The sequence below is a fragment of the Seriola lalandi genome, unplaced genomic scaffold, assembly GCF_002814215.2.
Source record: "Seriola lalandi dorsalis isolate HSWRI2012SDOR001 ecotype SW California unplaced genomic scaffold, Sedor1 jcf7180002053898, whole genome shotgun sequence".
Taxonomy (NCBI): Eukaryota; Metazoa; Chordata; class Actinopteri; order Carangiformes; family Carangidae; genus Seriola; species Seriola lalandi.
In genome coordinates, this window is record NW_019524451.1 from 578,206 (window position 1) to 600,509 (window position 22,304).

The 22,304-nt window shown below is 42.0% G+C and overlaps 1 protein-coding gene across 2 annotated transcripts in view; it reads left to right on the top strand.

Moving 5' to 3' along the window:
- The window catches only part of gria3b (glutamate receptor, ionotropic, AMPA 3b), an 80,156-nt gene that overhangs the window by 37,844 nt on the left and 20,008 nt on the right, over positions 1-22,304 (top strand). For both annotated transcript variants that reach the window (XM_023402187.2, XM_023402186.2), the window contains exons 4-10: positions 3,928-4,115; positions 14,552-14,605; positions 15,640-15,801; positions 16,672-16,839; positions 17,218-17,322; positions 19,434-19,538; positions 21,379-21,585. In XM_023402187.2, the coding sequence (XP_023257955.1) occupies positions 3,928-4,115; positions 14,552-14,605; positions 15,640-15,801; positions 16,672-16,839; positions 17,218-17,322; positions 19,434-19,538; positions 21,379-21,585 (989 nt within the window). The remainder of the gene's footprint in view (positions 1-3,927; positions 4,116-14,551; positions 14,606-15,639; positions 15,802-16,671; positions 16,840-17,217; positions 17,323-19,433; positions 19,539-21,378; positions 21,586-22,304) is intronic.

Here is a 22,304-nt window from a genome sequence, read left to right on the forward strand (position 1 = left end):
GCCCTCACAGTTACCCCACAAGCAGAGTTTGTCCAGAGTACAGGCGGGAAGAACGTTTCTGTGAAGACAAAAGACAACAACATCTCCTCGGGCTGAACGCAGAGAAGGAAGTTATGGGTAACCAGAGGTCGCACGGGCTCCAAATGAAACGAAAAAACACAACACACATAAAAGTTAACGCTTTGTTCAACTTTGACCTGCAACTTTAACAGCAACGCTGCTGCATCTTTATTTACATGCGCAATATTCCACCACCAGAATAAAAACTGCAACATTACTCTGATGCAGCGTTCACAGCTTGTGAGGTCGGTGGTGACCGTGATGTTGCCTTGTGCTTCGGGAGTGTGGAGTACAAGGCTGCATCATAGGTTCATCACTGAAGTGTCAAACAGCCACTACAGCAATGGCGACTCAAATCAATTGACATTATGATGAAGTGACTGTACTATGTAATAGGAACAAGGTGAATATTTACCATGACAATCAGGTCCTGTTTATCCTATGTGAACAAACTGTATATACACTAAATATTTACAAATTGCAAATTACCAAGCTGCACTGTTTATATGTTCATATGTTTATACATTACACAACGTGAGTGGCGGCTGCCAGCATTACAGCATGTTAAACCACTCCCTGTCTCGATGGCATGATTAGCACTGAGGAGCATGATCAGCAGAAGCCGCTGCATGGTGCGGCTGGATTCATATCAAGGGGATTTATAGGCGATGATAAGGAAATGTTGTTGTTGTCTTCCATAATTTATGTAGTTGACTGTACATTTTTAGACACAACACAGCTGAGGGGCTCCTGAAGGCGAAGAGGTGAATGGGATTTATAGCTTCTCGCAATCTTGGAAATAAAGATCACGAGCAAAAGCATTTATGAGGGTCTCCAGTGCTGTTGTGGTGGTTGAATCCATCAATTGGGTGAAGCTGAATTGGATTCTGGTCTGAGAAAGGTAACTGGCAGATGTAAATGTATGCAGAGAAGAAAGGAATAACAAAATTATGTTTTTTCTGTGTTTTTACTTGCTGGTGGAGATGAAGAAGGAACTATCAGTGTTGCTGCTGCTGTCAGATTAAGTTGCGCTCAAAGGATTTTGTTCATTTCTATTCTGAAGTCTAAATCACGGAACATAAACTTTTCTGCTGATGTTCATAAAAAATAAATAAATAAATAAATAAAAAAACAGGAGCAGAAGTAATCCATTTCTGGACAGACTATTTACCACCACCAGATTCCATCTCTTAATTTCCATACAAATGTAAAACTAGGCAGGCATGGAATCTTCTGTGAATCTTAAATGAATCCAATTGTTCCCACACAGTTCAGGGTTTGCCGGAGGCACGGTGAGAGGAACACCGCACAAATCAGCAATTTCAAAATAAAAGCCCTTCTGTGATTCTAATCTGATTGATAGGACATTGTTTCCTTCTCTCACATAAGAGTTAGCATAATTCGTGTTTTTCTTGCACCTCAGAAATGGAAATAAGAAATGCACTTTTTTTTCTTTTTTTTTTGACAGAACACTACAGATACTTACATGTATGAAGCTCAAATCCCTGGAGCATTCCCCCGTCAGCGTTTGTTTTGCTATTTAAAATCTTCTGAGACATGTTATTGTGTCTGTCAAGCAGCACAGGAATCAGTTATTTCACCGCAGTAAACAAAAAGATACTTGCAGGCCTTAAACAAATATCCACCCTATAATTTTATCCCATATGCATGGCATGTCGTACACCTACTGTGATGACCGTGTGTTAAATGGTTCATCGGCATTTCTAGCTTTATCAGCCGTACTCTCAACCCTTTGCAAACCAACAGAGACCATTTTGACCCACTTAATCTGCATGGCATCTCTCAAAGTAAGAAGCTTTTATTGCCGGGAAGACTGCCATGCCAGCTATCCAGCTGGTTTGTGGTTTGTGAGGTTCTGAGCATATGCCTCAGGAAAATGAATAATGCATCCATGTTATTCAGACCTTCATCCTGTAACTCTTGCTTTAGGTAGGGGAGACGTGAGAAGGTATAGTGCACAGGAGAGGGTGCTCATTTAAAAAAAAAAAAAAAAAATGACACTTGAGAAAAGCTTCAAATGTTTTCACCTCACTTTTAGATTTTTTTTTTTCCAGAGGAGACTGTGGCTTTTGTTGAAGTAAAAAGTCCAACTACAATAGGCAGTTTTATGCCTTTAGACCACACTACCTTCATATTCTTATTGCCCCATGGTGTTTTACATCAGAAGTACAAGTGCAGCTACTTTTGAACAGCTCTGCGACACCAGAAGCCACAAAGGAACTGCATGTGTTACCTGTACATGCCCTCAACAAATCATCTGAGCTCCGTGTTGTGCTACAAGTTACATTCATAAACTATAAGCCGAACTCCTTGGAGATGTGACCTGATAACCAGGTCGCCAGATAACCTTGAGGTCTGGCATGTTGATGTCTCTAGGCAGTAAGCCATTGCTCCTCTGGACAGATGACACGCTGTGCGCCGGTCTCTGCTGCTCGCTGTGCAACTCGCCCAAAGGTCATCCACTGGAAATGTGGCTGCGTGCTGCAGTGGCGGCGTCACACCGGGAGGGCAGGCACACACACGGTGCAGCAGCCTCAGAGCATTTACAAGTCAAGAGAAAAAAAGAAAGAAAAAAAAGGAAAAACTGTTTGACCATTCAGATGGAATGGAAAAGAAGGGAAATGCCAGAACAGAGAAATGAAGAGAGTCACAAAGTGGTTTTCTTGTTACAGCTGTTGTTGTTTCTTTGCTGTCTGTGCTGGCTTTGTTGGTTGTTTGCAGCCGGTTCATGGAGATAAGGCTCTACAGAGAAATGGCTCATGGTTAAAAAAAAAAAAAAAAAAAAATTCAAATATATATATATATATATATATATATATATGTATGTTTAATTTGCCCACATCTGTTCAGACTGTCAGTCAATTTACATAATACTCAATCACATGCAACTATTTTAATCGTCATATAAAATCAGTATGTCAGCCAGCCAGAATTTGTTGCAGCTGGAATTTTTTTTTTTTTTTTTTTTTTTTTTTTTCCTTTTCTGTATCGGTTAACCACACGACGGATGATGAAAAATGAATAGAGATATGGAAAAGGAGCTTATTGTACATACAGTTTGCAATTGTATTGTCCATGGCTTAATGAGATACCAGCAGTGTGCTTGATTTTCATTAATAACCTTCATGTTCTCTTTCGCCCATTGTACATTTGAGAAGAGTTAAGCCATTTTTATATCAGCTTGTGCTACGTGCAATCTATCCCTCCAGAAATAGGACTACATTATTCATTCTGTGGTATGTGATTTGACCATAGTGTTTCTGAGCGCTCTGTTAAATGAAAATATTTCACGTGTGAATTAATCATTAGAAGGGCTCATTCTCCATTCTTGGTAGCATAATGATCTCTTTCTACCACTGGCCTGGATGAATGTTTCATTGTCTTTATCTTTAAATGAGTTGGCACCGTCCTCCAAGGAGACACGGCGCGCAATGTGTTTCACCGCACCGTCAAAGTTAACATGTGGCTGAGCTAAATGCCATAATTTAATTGATGCCAAGCACAATAACATCACCCACTGATCTTTTAATAATATGGAGATACAATTCCTGTCCTTTAACTTCATTATGATATTGCCTTTTCAATATGCAAATGTAAATGCACACACAGTTACACACTAGCACACAAAGTCTAGACTCTAGACAATATTTTAGTGGGCCTGCAGACTTCACAATGCTATTTTAGATCGTAATGAGATGGCCTTTAACCTTTGGATTCAAGCAAAAACCTCCCTAGAATAAATTAGCAGCCACTCAGTTCTTGCACTACTGTGTGCCAGTCTCTTTTGTGTCTAATCCTCGGGGTCTCTCTCTCTCTCTCTCTCTGTGTCTCTCTCCCTCTCTTTAGGTTTCTCTATACTGCAGGCCATCATGGAGGCAGCGGTAGCTAACAACTGGCAGGTGACCGCTCGCTCTGTTAGCAGCACAACCGACGCGGCAGAGTTCAAGCGCATCATTGAGGAGATGGACAGGAGGCAGGAGAAGCGCTATGTGATTGACTGCGAGGTGGACAGGATCAACACCATATTAGAACAGGTGAGCCACAGACCCAGACGAAATGTAGATTATATAACCAAACATCTACACGGTCTGTCTAGCCCTTTTGATACTTTCTGCTTCACTTACATAACTGCAAAGAAAATGTAATTTACAAAATAACAAATATTAAAGGGGCTCTCCACCGATTTGACATCTAGTAGTCATGGTGAATACTTTTCTTTTTTACATTTTGTCCACCTTGGCTCTGAAGGAGCTTTGACAAATGTAAGAAAAATGAATCTAATGACATCACCAACTTACCCTGAGTTGGGCTGGGAGACAAAAACTGGGCACGTGAAGAATGGAATATGCAATGCAATATGGAAATGGAAGGATCCACATCTCTAGAGCTTAATCCATAATAAGAAACCAAAGCTCTAGATATCTCAGCTTCTGCTGCGTCAATTCTGACCATTCCCGTTTTAAAGACATCTCAATATGCGTCCACTGAAACGCGTCTGCAAATTAATGATAACGTTACACCATGCTATGGCTACTCGGTGAGTAAATCCCTCTGTTTGCATATCACTTTTGAAAATGATAATATGTCAGATTTCTTCCCCCAAGTGGCCAAAAGAAATCAGTTCATGCATTTGTCTCATGTATGGAAGTGCAATACTAAACTAACTGCTGGAGTGGCCCTTTAATCATTCAGTGACTCAGTATGTTAGAATATAGTTGATATTGTCAATAAAGATGTTAGTATCCTTTGCACTAGTGCTCGTTGTGTATGACGGGTTTTACAAGTAATTTCAGACCTAAATATTTTTTTCCTGAAAACAAGTTGACTTTGTGTAACGTCCTCAGGTCATAACAGTGTGCTAAATCGAATGTGAGGTATAGCGGTAATCCCACCTGTTGGAGGAGCTCAGTTTGGCGTTGTTTGGTTGCTAAGTTTGAGGCCGGCTTGTTTGAAAATCAGCGTGTGTGTTGAAGCTGCCCAAGAGCCTGAGATTGAGAGGTCTGAGCGTGAGCAGCCATTTGGAGAGACCACTGATGATGCAGCCTTTTTAATCCTCTTTTAACAACCCCAAACCCCTCCGTTCCTCTATCACGTCCACTGCCTGAGGAGGAAATGAAAGGTCCACCAGTCCTTGTAGTAGGGGAAACACAATTACCATGAATAGATGAGTGGCTATTATGCCATGCGTCTCCTCTGTTCGCCTGCCCCGCACCACCCTACTACATCCCTCTGTTTGCTGCTGCCTGCTTATAAGGCAATCAGCTCCCGAATTGGATTCTGCTCGTTAACATTCATTTAGATATTGGCTTTTCTCTGCCTCACAATATCCCCTCAATGACTGTTAGTTTCACTTGTTTTTTATGAATCTAATTTGATCCCAGAGTCATAGTTTAAAGCAGAATTGCTTTTAGTATTAATTTGCTGTGTCTAATTTAATTCTTGTGCTGCAAATTTCTTTCCTTTTACAATTCGGAGGCTACACTGAAATCTATTTCCTTTTTGTGTTAAGAATATGCATCAGCTTTTAGGAAAAGCTTAGAATATTCATGACAAATCACATGTGAGGCGTATTCACTGTTGTGGCTTTAATTGCGTGTCTCCCCCCCCCCCCCCCCCCTTGCAAACAATAATAAGGATGCAGGGCACTAATCTGTTTGATGTACTCCTGTTTCTGTCTTTGTTCCCATCAATGAATTATTTCGTTTTCTTTCAGAGGGAGCTCTTTCCCCCCCTCCACCTCTACCCATCTCCATCATACATTTTTCCGTCTAAACTTTGTTTTAGTTGCAGATGGGGGGGGGGGCTTTTACGCCAACCTTGAAAGCAGCAGTGTGCTCAGTTTTTCCCCTTGTTTTAATGACAACCTCAGTATGGGGATTTTTTTTTTTTTTTGAGTTAATTGAAATAATCGGGTCAGCTCTGCCAATATGGATGAGTCAGAGGCATTCAGGAAAGCTGTTGGACTTCACTCTGCAGCTGCCCCCTACTGGGTTATACCATTATACATTGAAACAGGGATGGACTGTCTCCCACGAGGGCAATCACGCTAAAAATGGCACCCGGTGGCAGCTATGTGGAAACCCGCTGCTTCTACCTGCTGTTGTAGTTCTATTAACCAATGATTGTAGACAGATAGAGTTTCATCTCTGGAGGACAGGAGGGAGAGTTTGAACAGGGCCGGTGTGTCTGTGTGTCGCAATGTCGACATGTCGCTTCAATCCGTCAAGGTCACTGCCTGTTGAGAGAGGATCATGAGGCAGGACAGATCCAGCTAGCTGATTGCTGGGGGAAATGGGAATCAGATCAGTAGCTTAGTTTTATTATTTCAGTCGGCACAATCCCACCGCAGAATGAATGTCTTTATACCAGGCAATGAAGTTCATGGAGTGTAGAGTTATCTTGGAACAGGCAAGCTGAGCTTCCACAATTTGGTACAATTTTTGCACAAAAAAAAAAAATAAAAGCACAGCACCACTCTTGATCCGGTCATTGCTAATGCTTTGGTCATTTGGGCTTTTGTTGCTCTACAAGTTCACTGAACAGAATTTTTGAATGTTTCAATGACCTCCTAAATGGCAGAAAGGACATCCAGTGGTGGTTTATTTGCTCAAGTACAATTTAGATATTTGTAATATTTCCATTGTATTCTACTTTATACTTTTATATCACTGGATTTCACAGGGGAAGGTTTTACTATTTTATCACCAACATTTTCAGAAATATTTACCTCTTTTCTGTTTATCAACATTTTTCTTTCAAAACAAATAAACTGTGAAACAACCCTAACTATATTAAACAGGTAATACAATTAGTTCCACTTCCACCAGCTACAGCATTAAGCTGCTTAAATGTTTATGCATCAATAATAATAATAATCATAATAATAATAGTCAAGTTATCCACTGTACATCTGAAGTATTCATTAATGACTACTATATAGTATTTTAATGTGAAATGTAGTACTTTTACTGAATGATCTGGAGTTATCCTAACCTTTTAAATGATTGATTAATCTGTGATTATATTTTCAATTAACTGACTAATCATTTAGTTTATGAAAAAACTATATATATTTTTTTTTCAAGCACTTGGAAAATGAAATGATTAATAAAATGGTTGCTGATTCATTTTCAGTTGATCAACTAACCGATGGTTAGTGGAATGGACTCACTGTTTTCGCCCCAGTCTCAGTCCTTACAGACGAAGGGTTCTTAACACATACACAAAATAGTGAATATGCCTCTTCTTTCAATCATAAGCACACTCAGCTGAATGTCACATTTATTAGCTTCATTTATCACTTGACATGATGTAGAAACACGGGAAGGCAAGTATTTGCATACTGCTGCATCAGGCGCAGTTTTGTTTACTCGTATAAGAGAAGAGTGAGTCTCCCTACAAATTTGTTTTGGGATGCTGAGGAGAATGCTACACCCGGGCCATTATCATTTTATGCTGTAACAACCACTCAGGATTTATCGCCCATAGGACTTTTCCATCAATACACTGCACTGCAGATAAATTAACCCAATGGCAATCCTTCCCTTACGACAAAAATGGGAGAGCCTCTGCCAGCTCTGCTCTCTGAATCATATCCAACAAATGTGTTTCATTGAACCATCTGGGTTTATGATAGTATATGCTGAGAGGAATGTTTGTGCCATTAAAGAAGGGCTGTTTAAATAAGAACTATGATTGAGTATAAGTTAATCATGTTTGTATTGATACCACTTGCCGTAATGATGATTTTTTTTCAGAGTATATGTGCATTAGTTAGACTGCGTATAGCATATGCTCCTGCCTAATCTGATCCATCCATGAGATTGCACATATAGCCTCGTATCTGCCTTTATGCTCCTGCCTTCCTGGCCGTCTTCCCTCCCGGGATTCCTGTGCTGGACACTGCTCAGAGGCAACAACCTGCTCATCACTAGTTAAAGAGAGGCAGGCAAAAAAAATAAAAAAAAAAATAAAAAAGAAGAAGAAGAAAAAGAAAAAAGAACAACGTCTGGGACAGGCCCAGGGCACGCAAGCTGTTCAAAGAAAGGCAGGCAGCGAGCGCTCTGCCAGTCGCAAAGCTGCATTTTCATGCAGGAGAAAAAAAAAAAAGACAATAAGAAGTGAAAAGGATTCACAGAAAGAGAGGAAAAAAATAAGAGATGCATCTGGGGATTTGTTAGGACAACATTCTGCCGCCTGTAGAGGCATGAAGGGTGGCCATATTGCCTCACCATGGAGAATTGAAGATCCTCCATATCCCTCTTTCTGCTCCTGAATGGGGAACTCTGAGAAAATCCGCAGTTGGATGTATAAGAGAATCTGAATCTTTGGGTTATATCGAATTCAAGAAAGGGGAAGATAAGAAGTCTTGGGAGAGGGAGAGAATGGACGATAGATTGCGAGCAGCTGATAGAAAAATGTCAGCAATAAAAAAGAAGGACCTCAATGAATGTTGTGGATGACACGGTGAAAAGAAGGGAGCGATAGCAGCCTTTATAGCATTCTGTAAACCAGAGGAAGACACATTGTAACATATTGTTGTAACACAGACACAGATGTAAAATAAAATCTAAATGATCCAAATTTCCCAAATTCACGACCCAATTTTTTCCACATAAAACACTCATTCAAAGCTTCTGGATTACTCTCACTCTGTCTTCCGGGAACACTACTTGGCACGTCTCTCAGTTTGTTCTAAAAGAGGGACGAAAAAACGTGGAAAGATAGTGAGCTTATGTCTCTACTGATATGAAAGGTGCTCCTGATCTCAACATCAGCTTATTGTCCCCGGTCTGCTGAGAGCAGAGGCTGACAGAAATATAGCCGATCCGTTCCTGCCCGATGTAAAGCTGGGGGGGGGGGCCCAATGCTTTCAAATCCCTGGCACCAACCTGGGCTGTTGAGGGCCATTTACTAACTGCGATTATAGAATTAAATGGGATTAAAGTGTTATCATTAAGGAGAATGTGACCTGCTGACTTCACGGCTGAATGAGAGGTTGAGACCTGTGTACTGCGACTGTGACGATTTGCACGTCGGCCTTTAAACCAGAGGAACTTTTTTTTTTTTTTTCCTATTATCAATAACGTAAAATGACCCTGATTGTTTTCACTGAAAGCAGAGGAGGACATCTTAGCATTTCAAAGTTTTGGCACAAACATGGGAACGTCTCAGCTGCGGCGTCAGAGAGACCTTCCTCCCGAGGTATCAAGTCGCAAATTGTTCTCGTGTCTCAGAGCAGTGATAGATGTAATCATCTGAATATGAGTCAGGTGTGTCTAAAATGTTCTGCAGTTGGGGGGAGGCCAACACTTGTGCTATCTTCAGGGGCATATATGGCTGCTGCGAAGAAAATCATCTCAGCCACAGTCACTGCTGGCTGTTAATTAGAGCGTGCTCCACCAAGAGCACTTCTACCAAGAGCCTTGAAGCAGAAATGGAGACCGCAGAAGAGGAAAGTCCTCCTGTATCAAAGCTTGTAGAGGTCAAATTCACCCTTGTGTCCAATCCTGAGTGAAGTGCAGCACTTCACTGCTACTGATCTACTGGTGATAACACTTGTTATCATGAAATTATATGTAGCGGTTCATATAGCTTGTTATTCATATTCTGATTAGTAATGATTTATATGTTTGGCTCAAACGTTTTAAGCCAGAGTGCCCCATTGCTTCATACAGCCCATTTTTAAAGGAGCTATTTGTAAGTTTTGCTACTGCTACATAGCTAACGTTAGCATTAACAGCAACCAGTGTTGCCCACAGCTTCAGCCATTGTTGTATTTACAAGACAAGAGGTTATAGTACGCCCTCTGAGCAGCGCTGCTTCCTCAGGACGGACAGGTCGTTACAGTGATTCACTACAAAGTGATGAGACCGTCTTGGGCTAGCAGGTTAGCATGCTAACTTCAGTAGAAGAAGAGATGTGATAGAAATAGAAGCAAAACAGTCAGACACTGGAAAATTATGAAATGCATTTTTTGATATTTTATAAATTTAACTATTAATCAGTTAATCACAAATACAGTCAACTCATTATTCAGTAATGAGAATAGCTGTTACATGCAGCCCTAATGTCAACACTGCACCTTACCAGTTTAGTTAAAAGTTTGTGTGTTTTTAAGTTTTCATAGTTCAGGGAGATGCTAAAAATAATTGCATCATTTTTTGCTCTTTTATATGCCTCAGTGAATGATATTTACAAACCCTGGTGAATCTATCATTTTCAGTCTGCCTCTTCCTGTGCTGTGGCAAACTCCACAGTAAAAAGGTCAGACTCGGAGGAAAATGGTCTGGCGTTTATTGGAAATGTGTAGCTGTAGTTTTACATTTAAGGCTCTCTGTCTGGTGAGGGCGAAGCGAGGCGAGTCTGGATGAGGGTGAAGTCAAGGTCATCCCGGTTGTCTGTCCCCATCAGGCGTTAAAGAAAACCCCAGTCTGCAAAACACAGGCTCTCCTTCAGCAGCAGAACAAAAGGCGGTGGAGCCAGCTAGTGGATCGATTTGCAGGAGGGCACACTGTATGAAAAAGAGGAATCACATTATTGAAGGTGTAGACACACTTAACACATTTCTTCTTTTGGGTGTCACTGTGGAAAAGTAAGAATTGGTTGATGGGCTGGTGTTTGTATGTACAGTGGCTCACTTTTTGCACACTTTATTGTGTTGTAGATTATTATAAATGGATAAAATTGCCATTTTAGCCTATAAATCTACAACCAATAATCCATAATGACAAAAAAATGTTACAAATTTATTAAGTCAGACACCGATATCTATCATTAACAAAAGTATTCAGACCCTTTACTCAGTGCTTTGTAGAAGCCCCTTTGGCAGCAATTACAGACTCGAGTCTTCTTGGGTAAGTCTCTACAAGCTCTACACACCTGGATTTTAGCAGTTTATCCCATTCTTCCAGGCAGATCCTCTCAAGCTCCTTCAGATTGGATGGGAAGCATCTGTGAATTACCCTCTCATGTCTCTCCACAAATGCTTTATGGGGTATAAGTCTGGGCTTTGGTTGGGCTACTGAAGGAGAATCAGAGACTTGTCCCAAAACCACTCCAGTGTTGTCTTGGCTGTATACTTTGGGTCATTGTCATGCTGGAAGGTTAACCGCCCCTGTCTCAGGTTGCATGCACAATGGAGCAGGTTTTCTTCAAGGACCTCTCTGTATTTGGCTGAATTCACCGTTCCCTCAGCTCTGACCGCTCTCCCTGTCCCTGCGGCCGAGAAACAGCCCCACAGCGTGATGCTGCCACCACCAGGCTTCACCATAGAGACGGTATTTGCCAGGTGATGAACAGTGCCTGATGTTCGTCAGACATCATGTTTGGAGTTTTGCATCTGTTGTGATTTGTGTCTCATCAGATCAGATAATCTCTTTCCTTGTGCTCTGAGTCCTCTAAATACCATTTGGCAAACACCGAACTGGCTGTCTTATGCCTTTTTACTAGAAGCGGATTCTGTCCAGCCACTCTACAACAAGGGCCTGATAGATGGAGTGCTGCTGAGATGTTTGTCCTTCTGGCAGGTTCTCCCATCTCTGCAGAGGGCTCTGTTAGAGTGAAGAGTCCTGATGTTTCCAAACTTTTTCCATTTCACAATTATTGAGGCCACTGTGCTGCTGGGACAGTCAAAGCTTTAGAAATCGTTTTATACCCTTGCTCTGATCTGTGTCTCACCACAGTTTTATTGTGGAGGTTCACAGAGCTCCTTGCACTTCATGACTTGGTTTTTCTCCTGCGTCACGGTGTGAATTGAGCGGCGTTATATACACACGTGTGTGCCTCTTTGAAATAGGTCCAATTAATTTTATTTACCACAGAACGACTCCAGTCAAGTTCTGCACACATCTCAAGGATAATGAAAGCAAACAGGATGCAGCTGACCACATGTGTATATATAATGTATGTGCAAGTGTACAAGTGCAAGTGCAAGTGTAGTATCTGGCAGTGAGACTACATTGCGTAGTTGCTTAAATTAATATATTCATATTTAAGTATAAATGAATGTCCTACACAAATGAATAATATTTCAGGGCAGCTATCTTTTCATCTTACTGGAGGGAAACATCGAGCCTTAATGTTGATATTTCTCTTTGTGTGTAAATAAAGAAGACACCATGTGTTAATCAGTGAGCTTTATGTGTTTGTAGGTCGGTGTATTTTTGGACTATGAACAGAACCAAACTAGCTGTTTCCCCATTTCCAGTCATTATGCAATGCTAAGCTAATCACGTCCCAACTACAGCTGTGTTTAGCATCGATGTTCTTACAGTATTTTAATCTTGTAAAGAAAGCAAATTAGTGTATTTCCCAGAACTAAAGGTCTGTAACTTAACAGCGCTTTTACCAGCTGCTTATCCACAATTAAGCTTGAATTTATTTTCCTGTGTCTAATCTGTTGTATTGCACAAATAATATTGGATTTAAAAGGAAATACAAAACAATCATGTCTTATCAACGCTATTAAGGGATAGTTATCACCATCTGCTGTGTCTGAGGGTTTTACGGACAGGCCAGTCAGCGGTGCATCACAACTAGTAATAATAAAATCTGTCAGTCTCAACTGGAGTCGGATCTTGCCGTCTGCCTAATTAAAGGGGTTGAGGGGAGAGGTTGGTGTGGTCTGGCCGGAGGTTCTGTGTATGTGATGTGTCATCAGTGTCTTGCTGTGCTCCATCCCAAGGTTGCTGCTTGTAGCGGTTGCCAGGCTGGCTGTGAGCTGCGGGCTGCAGGTGGGGGGTAAGACCTTTCTCTGCCTAGTTCCAGCGCAGGTGTGAGGAGGAGGGCTTACAGCCAGAGTCAAGGTTAGCGCACGGTGAGGGAGTGTGTAGCTGTGGGGTTTGTCCAAGAAAACGCAGCAGGGCTAAACGTCTGAAAGTCAGACCTGTGAACAATTACAGAGGAGGCAGCCGTGATCAGTCCAGCTCTCTTATCAATGCAGTAGAAATGTTGCAGAGATTTCTTTTCATGGGGCTTTCTGTCACTTGCTCATTACACGCAGATTGATGGATTCTAAAAAGCCAACTCCTGCTATTTCTGCATTATAATCAGCTCATTTTCCCTTTGTTTCTATTTCACTTTCTTGGTTTGTTCCCCTCTGTCTGACATCATGCAGTGCTGGAAGTTTAAACCTTTAATGATGGGGAAGCTGTAGGAGGAGGCTGACCCACCCAAGCAGCTTGATAGCATGAGTGAAAGGCTTTGTGCTCCCTTGAGTGCTCTTTTTGAAAAACACCACCAACTTCTCTCCCCTTCGTGGACAACCTTCAGGTGTCCACAAAACAAGGATACAAGCGGTTTATTTAATTTGGACGGGTAGTCAGTCCAAGCAAGGATGATTGTTTTATTGTTTTCTGCTACTGTATAGGAGTCTACTCGGGTCAGTTAAAGTTCAGAATAGCTAAGTGAAATGCTGTCATTTTAGACGAAATGGGTGAAACTGAAAACGTCCTTCAGAGACTTTTTTTTTCCTTTTTTTTTTTTTTTTTTCTTTTTGCTGCCTGAGATGTGAAGATACAAGTTTGCTTTTCATCACTCTCTCCTACTCAGCGGGAATGTTGTAAACGATCCACAGTAACAAATATCCAACGTCCCCGGCCTAACATGCACACACAAACAGATGATGAACTGACAGTTTGTTTTTGTGACGGAGCCAGAACATGTGCAAACATGCTGATTTTGCTGTAAACTTGTGTCGCTGTGTTTGTAGTACACTGATGAAAACTGAGACATGGTTGACAGGTTTCTGCATGGCAGCCACTCAGAAGTCCATCCGCAACAGACTCCAAAAACTCATAAATAACAGACCTCATGAGGCCCAGTCCAAAACCATGTCCAGCATGTAATGCCCAAAAGAAAAAAAAGAAAAAGAAAAAAAAAAAGGCAGGACAATTTAGAGTTTCATGATTAAATTTATCTGTAGGCCCTGAACAAAAGGAAGAATAAACTTGAGAATAAAAGGCAACATATGGTTAGTACCACAGTGATGGAATGGCTTAGAACACCACTTACTATTTTCAGACAGGCTGCGTGGGTTGAAACATGCTGTTATGCTCCAAAGGTGATATTTTCAAAGTAGAGCAAGATCTACATCGTACTGTCTCACTGTAAATTCCTTTGAAATATTTTTCCCTATTCTACCTTCTGTCCAGCAGTTGCTAAGGACTCGCATCCCTGCACCGTGAGTGACTTCAAAGTGATGAGAATATCCAAGGATGTTCCTCATTCTTCCTGTTTCTCTCTTATTATCAGCTCCTCCTTAACGAACGCCTCCGCTAACTACTCTCTCTCTCTCTCTCTCTCTCTCTCTCTTTCTCTCGTTACTCCATGGGTGACGTTGCTTTGTTTCAACTTCAGTGGCATCCTGCGTGCTCGCGTTTACTGAGATTGTTGTAGCCACTTATACGAGCCATGGCTCTTGGCTCTCATCTCATGGGTGGTTTACTGTATTGATGTTTTTCTCCCATAGGTTGTGACCCTGGGGAAGAACAGCCGTGGTTACCACTACATTCTGGCCAATCTTGTGAGTAATAACCGAGCCGCTCCCCGGGGAGGGAGTGGAACCTGCTTTTTGCTGCATGTGATAGGGCTTAGTCTCAGCCATGGGCACAAATGTGCATGCACAATAAGTGAATTATAGGCTTTTGTATGAAAATAAAAAAAGACAATATACAGTATGTTTTTTTTTTTCTCTGTATATATATATATACATGGCTTATTATATTTGTTGCTCATGCCCTTATCAATTACAATCTGGCAGTCGGACAACATTTGCTTAAATGAATATACTTAAGTATAAGATCATCTCCCAGCATTTAACCTTTTAAACTATCTTTGGAGGGCAGCCATCTTTCCACCCCCACTCTGGGGTAGGAAATGTTCATTTTGCCTTGATACTAGGATGAAAGTTTTAAAGTGGAGGCCTGCCCTGCTCCCACTCGCAGATCCCCTGCTGGTGTTTCCCTGACGTTAGAAGATGTGATTATGCAGCAGCCAGACACATGTCCTAGCACGCCATGACACAATCCTAAACTTAAAAAAAAGCAATTTGACCATAAAAAGAAACTTCATGTCATGGCTCTGAGGTGAAGAAGGAAATTTAAAAGCAGCTGGAGTAGCAGAGGTTTTGAAATGCATTTGAAAATGTTTTTTTTTGTTTGTTTGTTTTTTTGTTTTTTTCGCCATGGCAAAGCTTTCTGAATGAAAGTAGGTTAGCTGGTTCAAGTGAAATATTTTGTCTTCTACATGATCTGAAACAAACTGTAACGTATCTACTTGCAGGTTGTTTATCTGTAAATGAATTCAGGTTGCACCACAAAGCGTGAAGGGAAACATTTGCCTCAGTCTAATGGCAAACACATGTCGCTTTCTCATACAGCACAGAGTTCATAATAAAATGCACCTAGCACACTGCCAGAATAGCTGCTAATATTTTGTGGTGCCTCTGCCACAGGCTATATTAAAAAAAGAAAAAAAAGAAAAAAGGAAAAAAAACCCTCAAAGAAAAACAAGGTGCATGACTCTTTTCCTTCCTCCCTTCTCTTGCTCTCCTCTCAGGGATTCTCTAATGTGAGCCTGGACAAAGTCTTCGCCGGTGGAGCCAACATTTCAGGGTTTCAGATAGTCAACCCTGAGAACCCGATTGTGCAGCAGTTTATGCAGCGCTGGGAGCGGCTAGATGAAAGAGAATTCCCAGAAGCCCGAAACACTCCTCTGAAGGTACTTCCCTTACAAGGCCTTTCATTGCGCATGCAGAATACAACGATCATCCCATCTGAAGTGCTCTCTATCGGTTCGTCTCCACCTCTCATCCTCTGTTTGCCTTTGTCATTTTGTCTTCCTCCCGCCCCTCGCTTCCTCCTCTTTGCTTTGCATCCCTCCCAGCGATCGATATATTGATAGGCGATGCAAGGCAAGGTTATATCGCGGCTTCAATTTACATCTAATTAAACAATGATCAAGAAAGAAATTGATTTTGAATGGCATTTAATTAGATTTTGTCATGGTGCAGTGGTCAACAAACAAGTGGCTCAACCCACAGTGGTGAAAAGGTCATGTGAAGTTGGAGGGGAAGTGCGTGGGAGATAAAATCACACATTAATGCTCTTGTCTCTCTCCAACTCCGCACTAAAAGTTTTGAAAGCGGTCCATGATCCATCAGACTCATCCTGGCTTTTCTTATCAGATCTGTCTGATCAAACTATTTTTATCATAAGCCGGGAATGAGAGTTTGCACCCAACCCACCCACACTGATCTGACCTGGTGGCACTGAGATGCACGGGCTAAAAGCGACATAATAGGCTGCCCCAATTTTCTCTGCGGTTGTCTTTACTGCAAACAAACACTGCTGTGAACAGATTCATTTGAAAAGATGATGTATTCATATAAACGCTCCATCCATAGTGGTTTAAACTACTTATGTTTAGTCTTACAGAGCATTACGTAGTCACTGGACAGTATAAAGTTATATATTTACCTGTAAAGGCTTCACCACAGAAATAGTAATCTTATCTTCTGCCTCCCACCATGTTTTCCTGTGTTCTGCTGTTTTTTTGTTTGTTTGTTTTTTTTTTTTTGGTTTTGTACAGTACACTTCAGCTCTGACCCACGATGCCATCCTGGTGATAGCAGAGGCCTTCAGGTACCTGCGGCGCCAACGTGTGGATGTGTCTCGCCGGGGCAGCGCTGGAGACTGTCTAGCCAATCCTGCTGTTCCTTGGAGCCAAGGCATCGACATCGAGAGAGCTCTCAAAACGGTAGGGAGGGAGAAGGGGAAAAAAGAGAGGGAGAGAGAGAGAGTGGCAAGCAGATAACTAAAGAAAAGGCTAGAAGAAGTAAGGCAGAGATAGGGACTGAGACTGTGATAAAGATGGAAAGTGACAGAGAGAAGGGAAGAGAGCGCAGAGCTGTTCTCCTCCCTCTGCCTCCAGATATCTCTGCACAGAGCTCACTCAAATCCTGGCCCTCATTACCATAAAACTACATCTTTTATTAAAGCGTATCCAGTTCATCATTTGATTAACAGGCTGTGCACACTCCAGTTGCTCCATGGACACGAGCACCTTAATACCAGCTATATATGCAAAGTGATGGCTATTACACATCCCCCTGTGTCTGTCTGTCCCTCATGGCAGGTCCAAGTGCAGGGTATGACCGGGAACATCCAGTTTGACAACTACGGCCGCAGGACCAACTACACTATAGATGTTTATGAGATGAAAACAGGTGGGCCGAGGAAGGTAAGACGGAGCGGTGACCTCTATCAGCTCTCATCCATCAACTGTCAAATCAAGACAGGATTAAAAAAACAAAAAACAAAAAAAAACAAACCAAAAATTCCGGTCTTTATCAAAACACAGCTAACAGCTGGCACAGATCATAGTTTGGTTCATTACTTGTCAAAACCATGGAATTTGGCCAACTTGTAATATTAAATGATTTATTGATCATCTGCGCTCGAGAACAAAACTCCTTGAATGTAAGCCACATGTTTAGGCGTGCCAAAAAACCATGCCGTGCGATCAGTTTCAACCATTTTGAGGAAAATGTGTGACTGTGCGACAGTAGGAAAGATTTTCAGACAAGCCTCTTCCTCCATTTATTAAAGCACTGAGGGCTTCTTCAGTCATGTGGGACCAGCAGGGCTGAGAGGACAGTGCAGAGTAATGCTGATTGCCTTTCCCTGCCTCTGTTAGGTAGCAGCACTGATGAGCTATGCCAAGCATTACAAGCCCCACAAATCACACACAGCCTCCGATCTGATAGCTAAAACTGTCCTATCAAAAGAATGATATAAGACTATTTCTGTGCCGTGGGATAGTGCAGAAATGATTTTTGGTCCTCTCCTGACAGTAATTACCATTCAAATAACCAATTACTGCAAAGGGGATCCAAGAATTCCTCTGGCTCCTCTTCAAAACGGTAATTCCCAGCGGTACATTCACATTATAAGCGGTACCATATGATGACCTCTGGTTTTATTTCATAACCTCACCGGGTTCCAAGAGACAGCTGTGAATTTCTCGTTAGCTGGATAAGTGTGGGCTCAGTCTGATATGACATGTGATTATGCCGCATGCCTCCCACACTTCAATTAGCATCACACAGCCCTTACAGCCATCCCCGCACAGTCAGACAGAGGAGGAGAGAGCGGTGCGAGGGATGGAGCGAGTGGGAGAAAGGAGGTCAGGGGGAGAGAGTGAGGGAGAGAGGGAAGATGAGACAAGCCGGGCAGCAGTTTGTCAGGACCTGGAGCCCCCAGTCACCCCGGTGACAGTTAGAGGATGAAGGGTCTTAGCTGTGACTGTCACCAGTGATGTATAGGCTGATATCTGTCCCAGCTGCTCAGGGTGAGATCAGGACTTTGCCTCTGGATCGGCACTCCATGACACAGCTCCCCACAGTCTCATCCCCCGAGAACCGTTTCTCAAATATCACTGTCGAACAAGAGCTGGGAATAAACATTTGGGGCTTTCTCCTGTCTGGCAAGTGCAGCAAACTACAACCGCAACTGTAACCACAGTTTGGAAGTCAAGTTTGAAAAGTTTGCTGCTTTCTAGCGCCTCCATTTGGTGTTTAAAAACTCTGCACTGTTGTACACCTGTCTGGCCCAAACATTTTAAAGATCTGAGGCAAAAAAAAAAAAAAAAGAAAAAAGAAATGTGGACCAGATGTGAAGGGGAAAATCCTAGCCAGCAACAGTTAGACTATTGGCAGCAACATATGCAGCACGTTTCATCGTGAGCCAGAGCAGCCATTATTTCAGATGGGCAAACAAACACTTGACATTGGTTTGACTTAAGCATCTGTACAGCAGAATACAGAGTAACTGCAATGGCAAGACTGTGTAGAAGAAACTGTAAGAGCCACTGGAATATTATGCTAAATTATTAAACATGTATGCAGTTCATAGGCCTGAATATCAATTATTTACCATAAAACCTGAGAAGCTGAAGGTAGGAGGGATTGAAGTTGTCTTCCTAATGCTCACGCAGCTCTGTTCCTGCATGTTTGGCTACTTGAACTGGCGATCATAAAAACCCCGTAGCATATTCTCATAGTATCTTTGATCATGGCCCTTACTGCCTGTTGAATGCAGAATAATATAGTATAAACTCTTTCTTTATTCCATGAGCGGATTGCTTTTTTAGTATTCTGCTCACTGGCTGCTACGTTGCTCGAACTTTAGCGCAGAAGCAGCAGGCCTCTGGGAAATGCAGTGTTGCTTTAATGAGCCCCTGCATCATGGCAGTTCCCTGCAATGCATTGAAGTGTGCCTGCTGTATGTTCACTGACATCAGTGTTGTCAGCAGGTTGGAATGCACCACTAACCACTGTTTTCTCTTTGCAGATTGGGTACTGGAACGAGTACACGCGATTTGTAAATATTATGGACCCGCAGGTCTCCAACGACTCCTCAGTGGAAAACCGAACGATTGTGGTCACTACTATTATGGTACACTTTCCATGCAGTTTTAAATGTTTCACGTATTCTGCCACTCAAGGTCATGGTGTTGATTCCAATGAGTGATACATTCTGTCCTGGGCGGGTAGAACCACATCTTTTTTGCGTTGCTTTCCATCCACTCACTACATGTTGAAACAGTCGATCCGAAACGGGGGAGTGTTTCAACTGTATCCGTGTGGGTGTCAAAGCATTTTGATTTTCCATACTTCAGTGGCCTGTCGTAGCAGTGACATCACAATAATGGTATATATGATAATGGTTGACTCCATCAATTATAAAACGCATACAAACGCATACGTAAGTAGACCTGTCTGTCCTCATCAAGTAAATGTTCAATGACACTTGGGATAGACTGGCCGAAGAATGACTAGAGGACGATACTGCAATGGTTTTTCAAGCTGGGCAAAGCAAAATAAACAGTATTGGAGTAGGAATAAGAAGGTGCGGTATTTTCCCTTGTTATCACCTCTTCAATCTATTTTGTATTGCCCCTCCATGTGTTCTGTGTTGAAGTATAACTTCCATTCAGCGCTATAGACAAGACCAGACCAAAATATGCTAAACATACAAATCTTATAGATTTATTTACTTTTAACTGTATGTACTCAACTAAACGTTTTTTTTAGCAAATGTATTTACTGACTGTATAATTAACTGATGCAGATCCAGATTCTCCGGAAGCAAACATGCTAAAATGATAAAGAAAAATGTTTGGAAAACGATAAGGATCTTTGGTGTTTATCCACTGTTAGATTTCATTTGTATTCCAAGGTGTAAGGGAGTGTCACTCAATAGCAAGCGGAAACATTTAACATCTCTGGATGAGAAATACAGTCAGGAGGTAAACACGTGTTAACTGGAGGGGAAACACTCAGTGGAATCCGAGGTGAGGGGATACGTTCAGCACAGAACAAACAAACCATTGCTCTCCTACTTGCACTCTAATTGTGTGTGGCTGTAATGACGATGCCTGCTCTCCTGAGCAGTTCTATTGTTTGATAATGATGATGTGCTCAGTAAGAGAAAAGACGAGCTGCACCAGCGTTTTGAAAAGGAGAGGAAAACTAGCACGCTCCTGATCTCCTGATGTAATTATTTTATTTATGGAGTATTTTTTTGCATTTTTCTGGATAGCAAATAACGGCTCGTTTTTAATTTATTTATTTATTTTATATCATTTTATTTTATTTATTTTTTTTTTTTTTGGAATGAAACAGCCTTTAACTGCGCATTGGTGCAATGTGCTTGAATATGTTGAGATACTATGGGCACTCTCTGATCCCTCTCCTGTCACTGGCATTTACTTATGAAACCCATTCCCATTCCCATCCCCACCCACCTCTGAGCTGACCCACACCTTGCCTGTCAGTGACTCCCAGCCCTACTAAAACTCATTCTGGCCTTCTGTTTTCTCCTACACAAATGAAAAACTTTGTTCTCCCCTCCTCTAACCTTCCTTTATTATGCCACAGAGTTGCACCCTTGGGCTAAAAATGGGTTGGGTGCATTGGGCTTGGTGTCTGCTGGCTGCCACGGCTTGATGAAAGCAGGGTGACCATATGATCATGCTGCTGTTATCAGTGCATATTTGTGCATTCGCAGGGCATCATCTTTGTACGCATGACTGCATGGGTGTGGTTATAGCAGCTTATAATATGTTGAATCTTTTTGTGTGTGTGTGGGTGTGGATGAGCGCGTGTGTGTGTGTGTGCGTGCGTGCGTGTGCGCGTGCACGGGCACATATGAGTGCATGTATGCATATTTCTGTATAACTGAATGTGTGCTAGGGCATGGGAGTGAATAAACCAGCGTGTGTTTGAATCAACAGGAAGCTCCTTATGTGATGTACAAGAAAAATTATATGCATCTGGAGGGGAATGACAGATATGAAGGCTACTGCGTCGATTTAGCATCTGAGATTGCCAAACATGTTGGAATTAAGTACAAACTGTCTATAGTAATGGATGGGAAGTACGGAGCCCGAGACCCCGAGACCAAGACGTGGAACGGGATGGTGGGTGAACTGGTCTATGGGGTGAGTACTGGGAGCCTTGATTTCGCTGATTACATGACAGTTTGCAAGGAACTTCAACATGAGAGGAGATCTCATTTTTCTGTCTTAAGGTTATCACCAACCCATTGTGAACTCATCAGCTCTTGCCCACAGTTCAAAGTCTAATGCTGTCTCAGGAAGCACAGCTGTGAGTGAATTTGTCAAATGCAGCCTCAAGCATTGGGGAGTTGATGATCATCTTGAGACGGAGAAAATGAAATCATTTCTCAGTGCTGTTCATTGCAATTAATCCTCCTTGCTTAGCCTAGAAAGCTCTCTCTCTCTCTCTCTCTCTCTCTCTCTCTCTCTCTCTCTCTCTCTCTCTCTCTCTCTCTCTCTTACAGTCGAAACAGAGGTAGGTACATGAAAACAATGAGTCCATATGGCAAACACACTGTAATCACTTTGATGAATGAAAGATTGTATGCCTTTGAAGTGATTGTGTAATTATGTTCAATGTTTGATGTGTATGATGAATATGCCACATTGTAAATTCACAGCTGAGAAAATCTGCTTTAGAATCAACAGCTAAATGGTGGTTTGCGGTTTGCAACAACAAGATCCATATGTGTTGTGCTCCATAAAGGTTGAACCTCTCACATTAGTGGAGGGTCATGCCATGTTTTACATCTGACAGAGCTCTCGGGCTCTCGCAACACCTCAAGCATTCCAAAATTAACCCCGCCCCCACCCCCCACGCC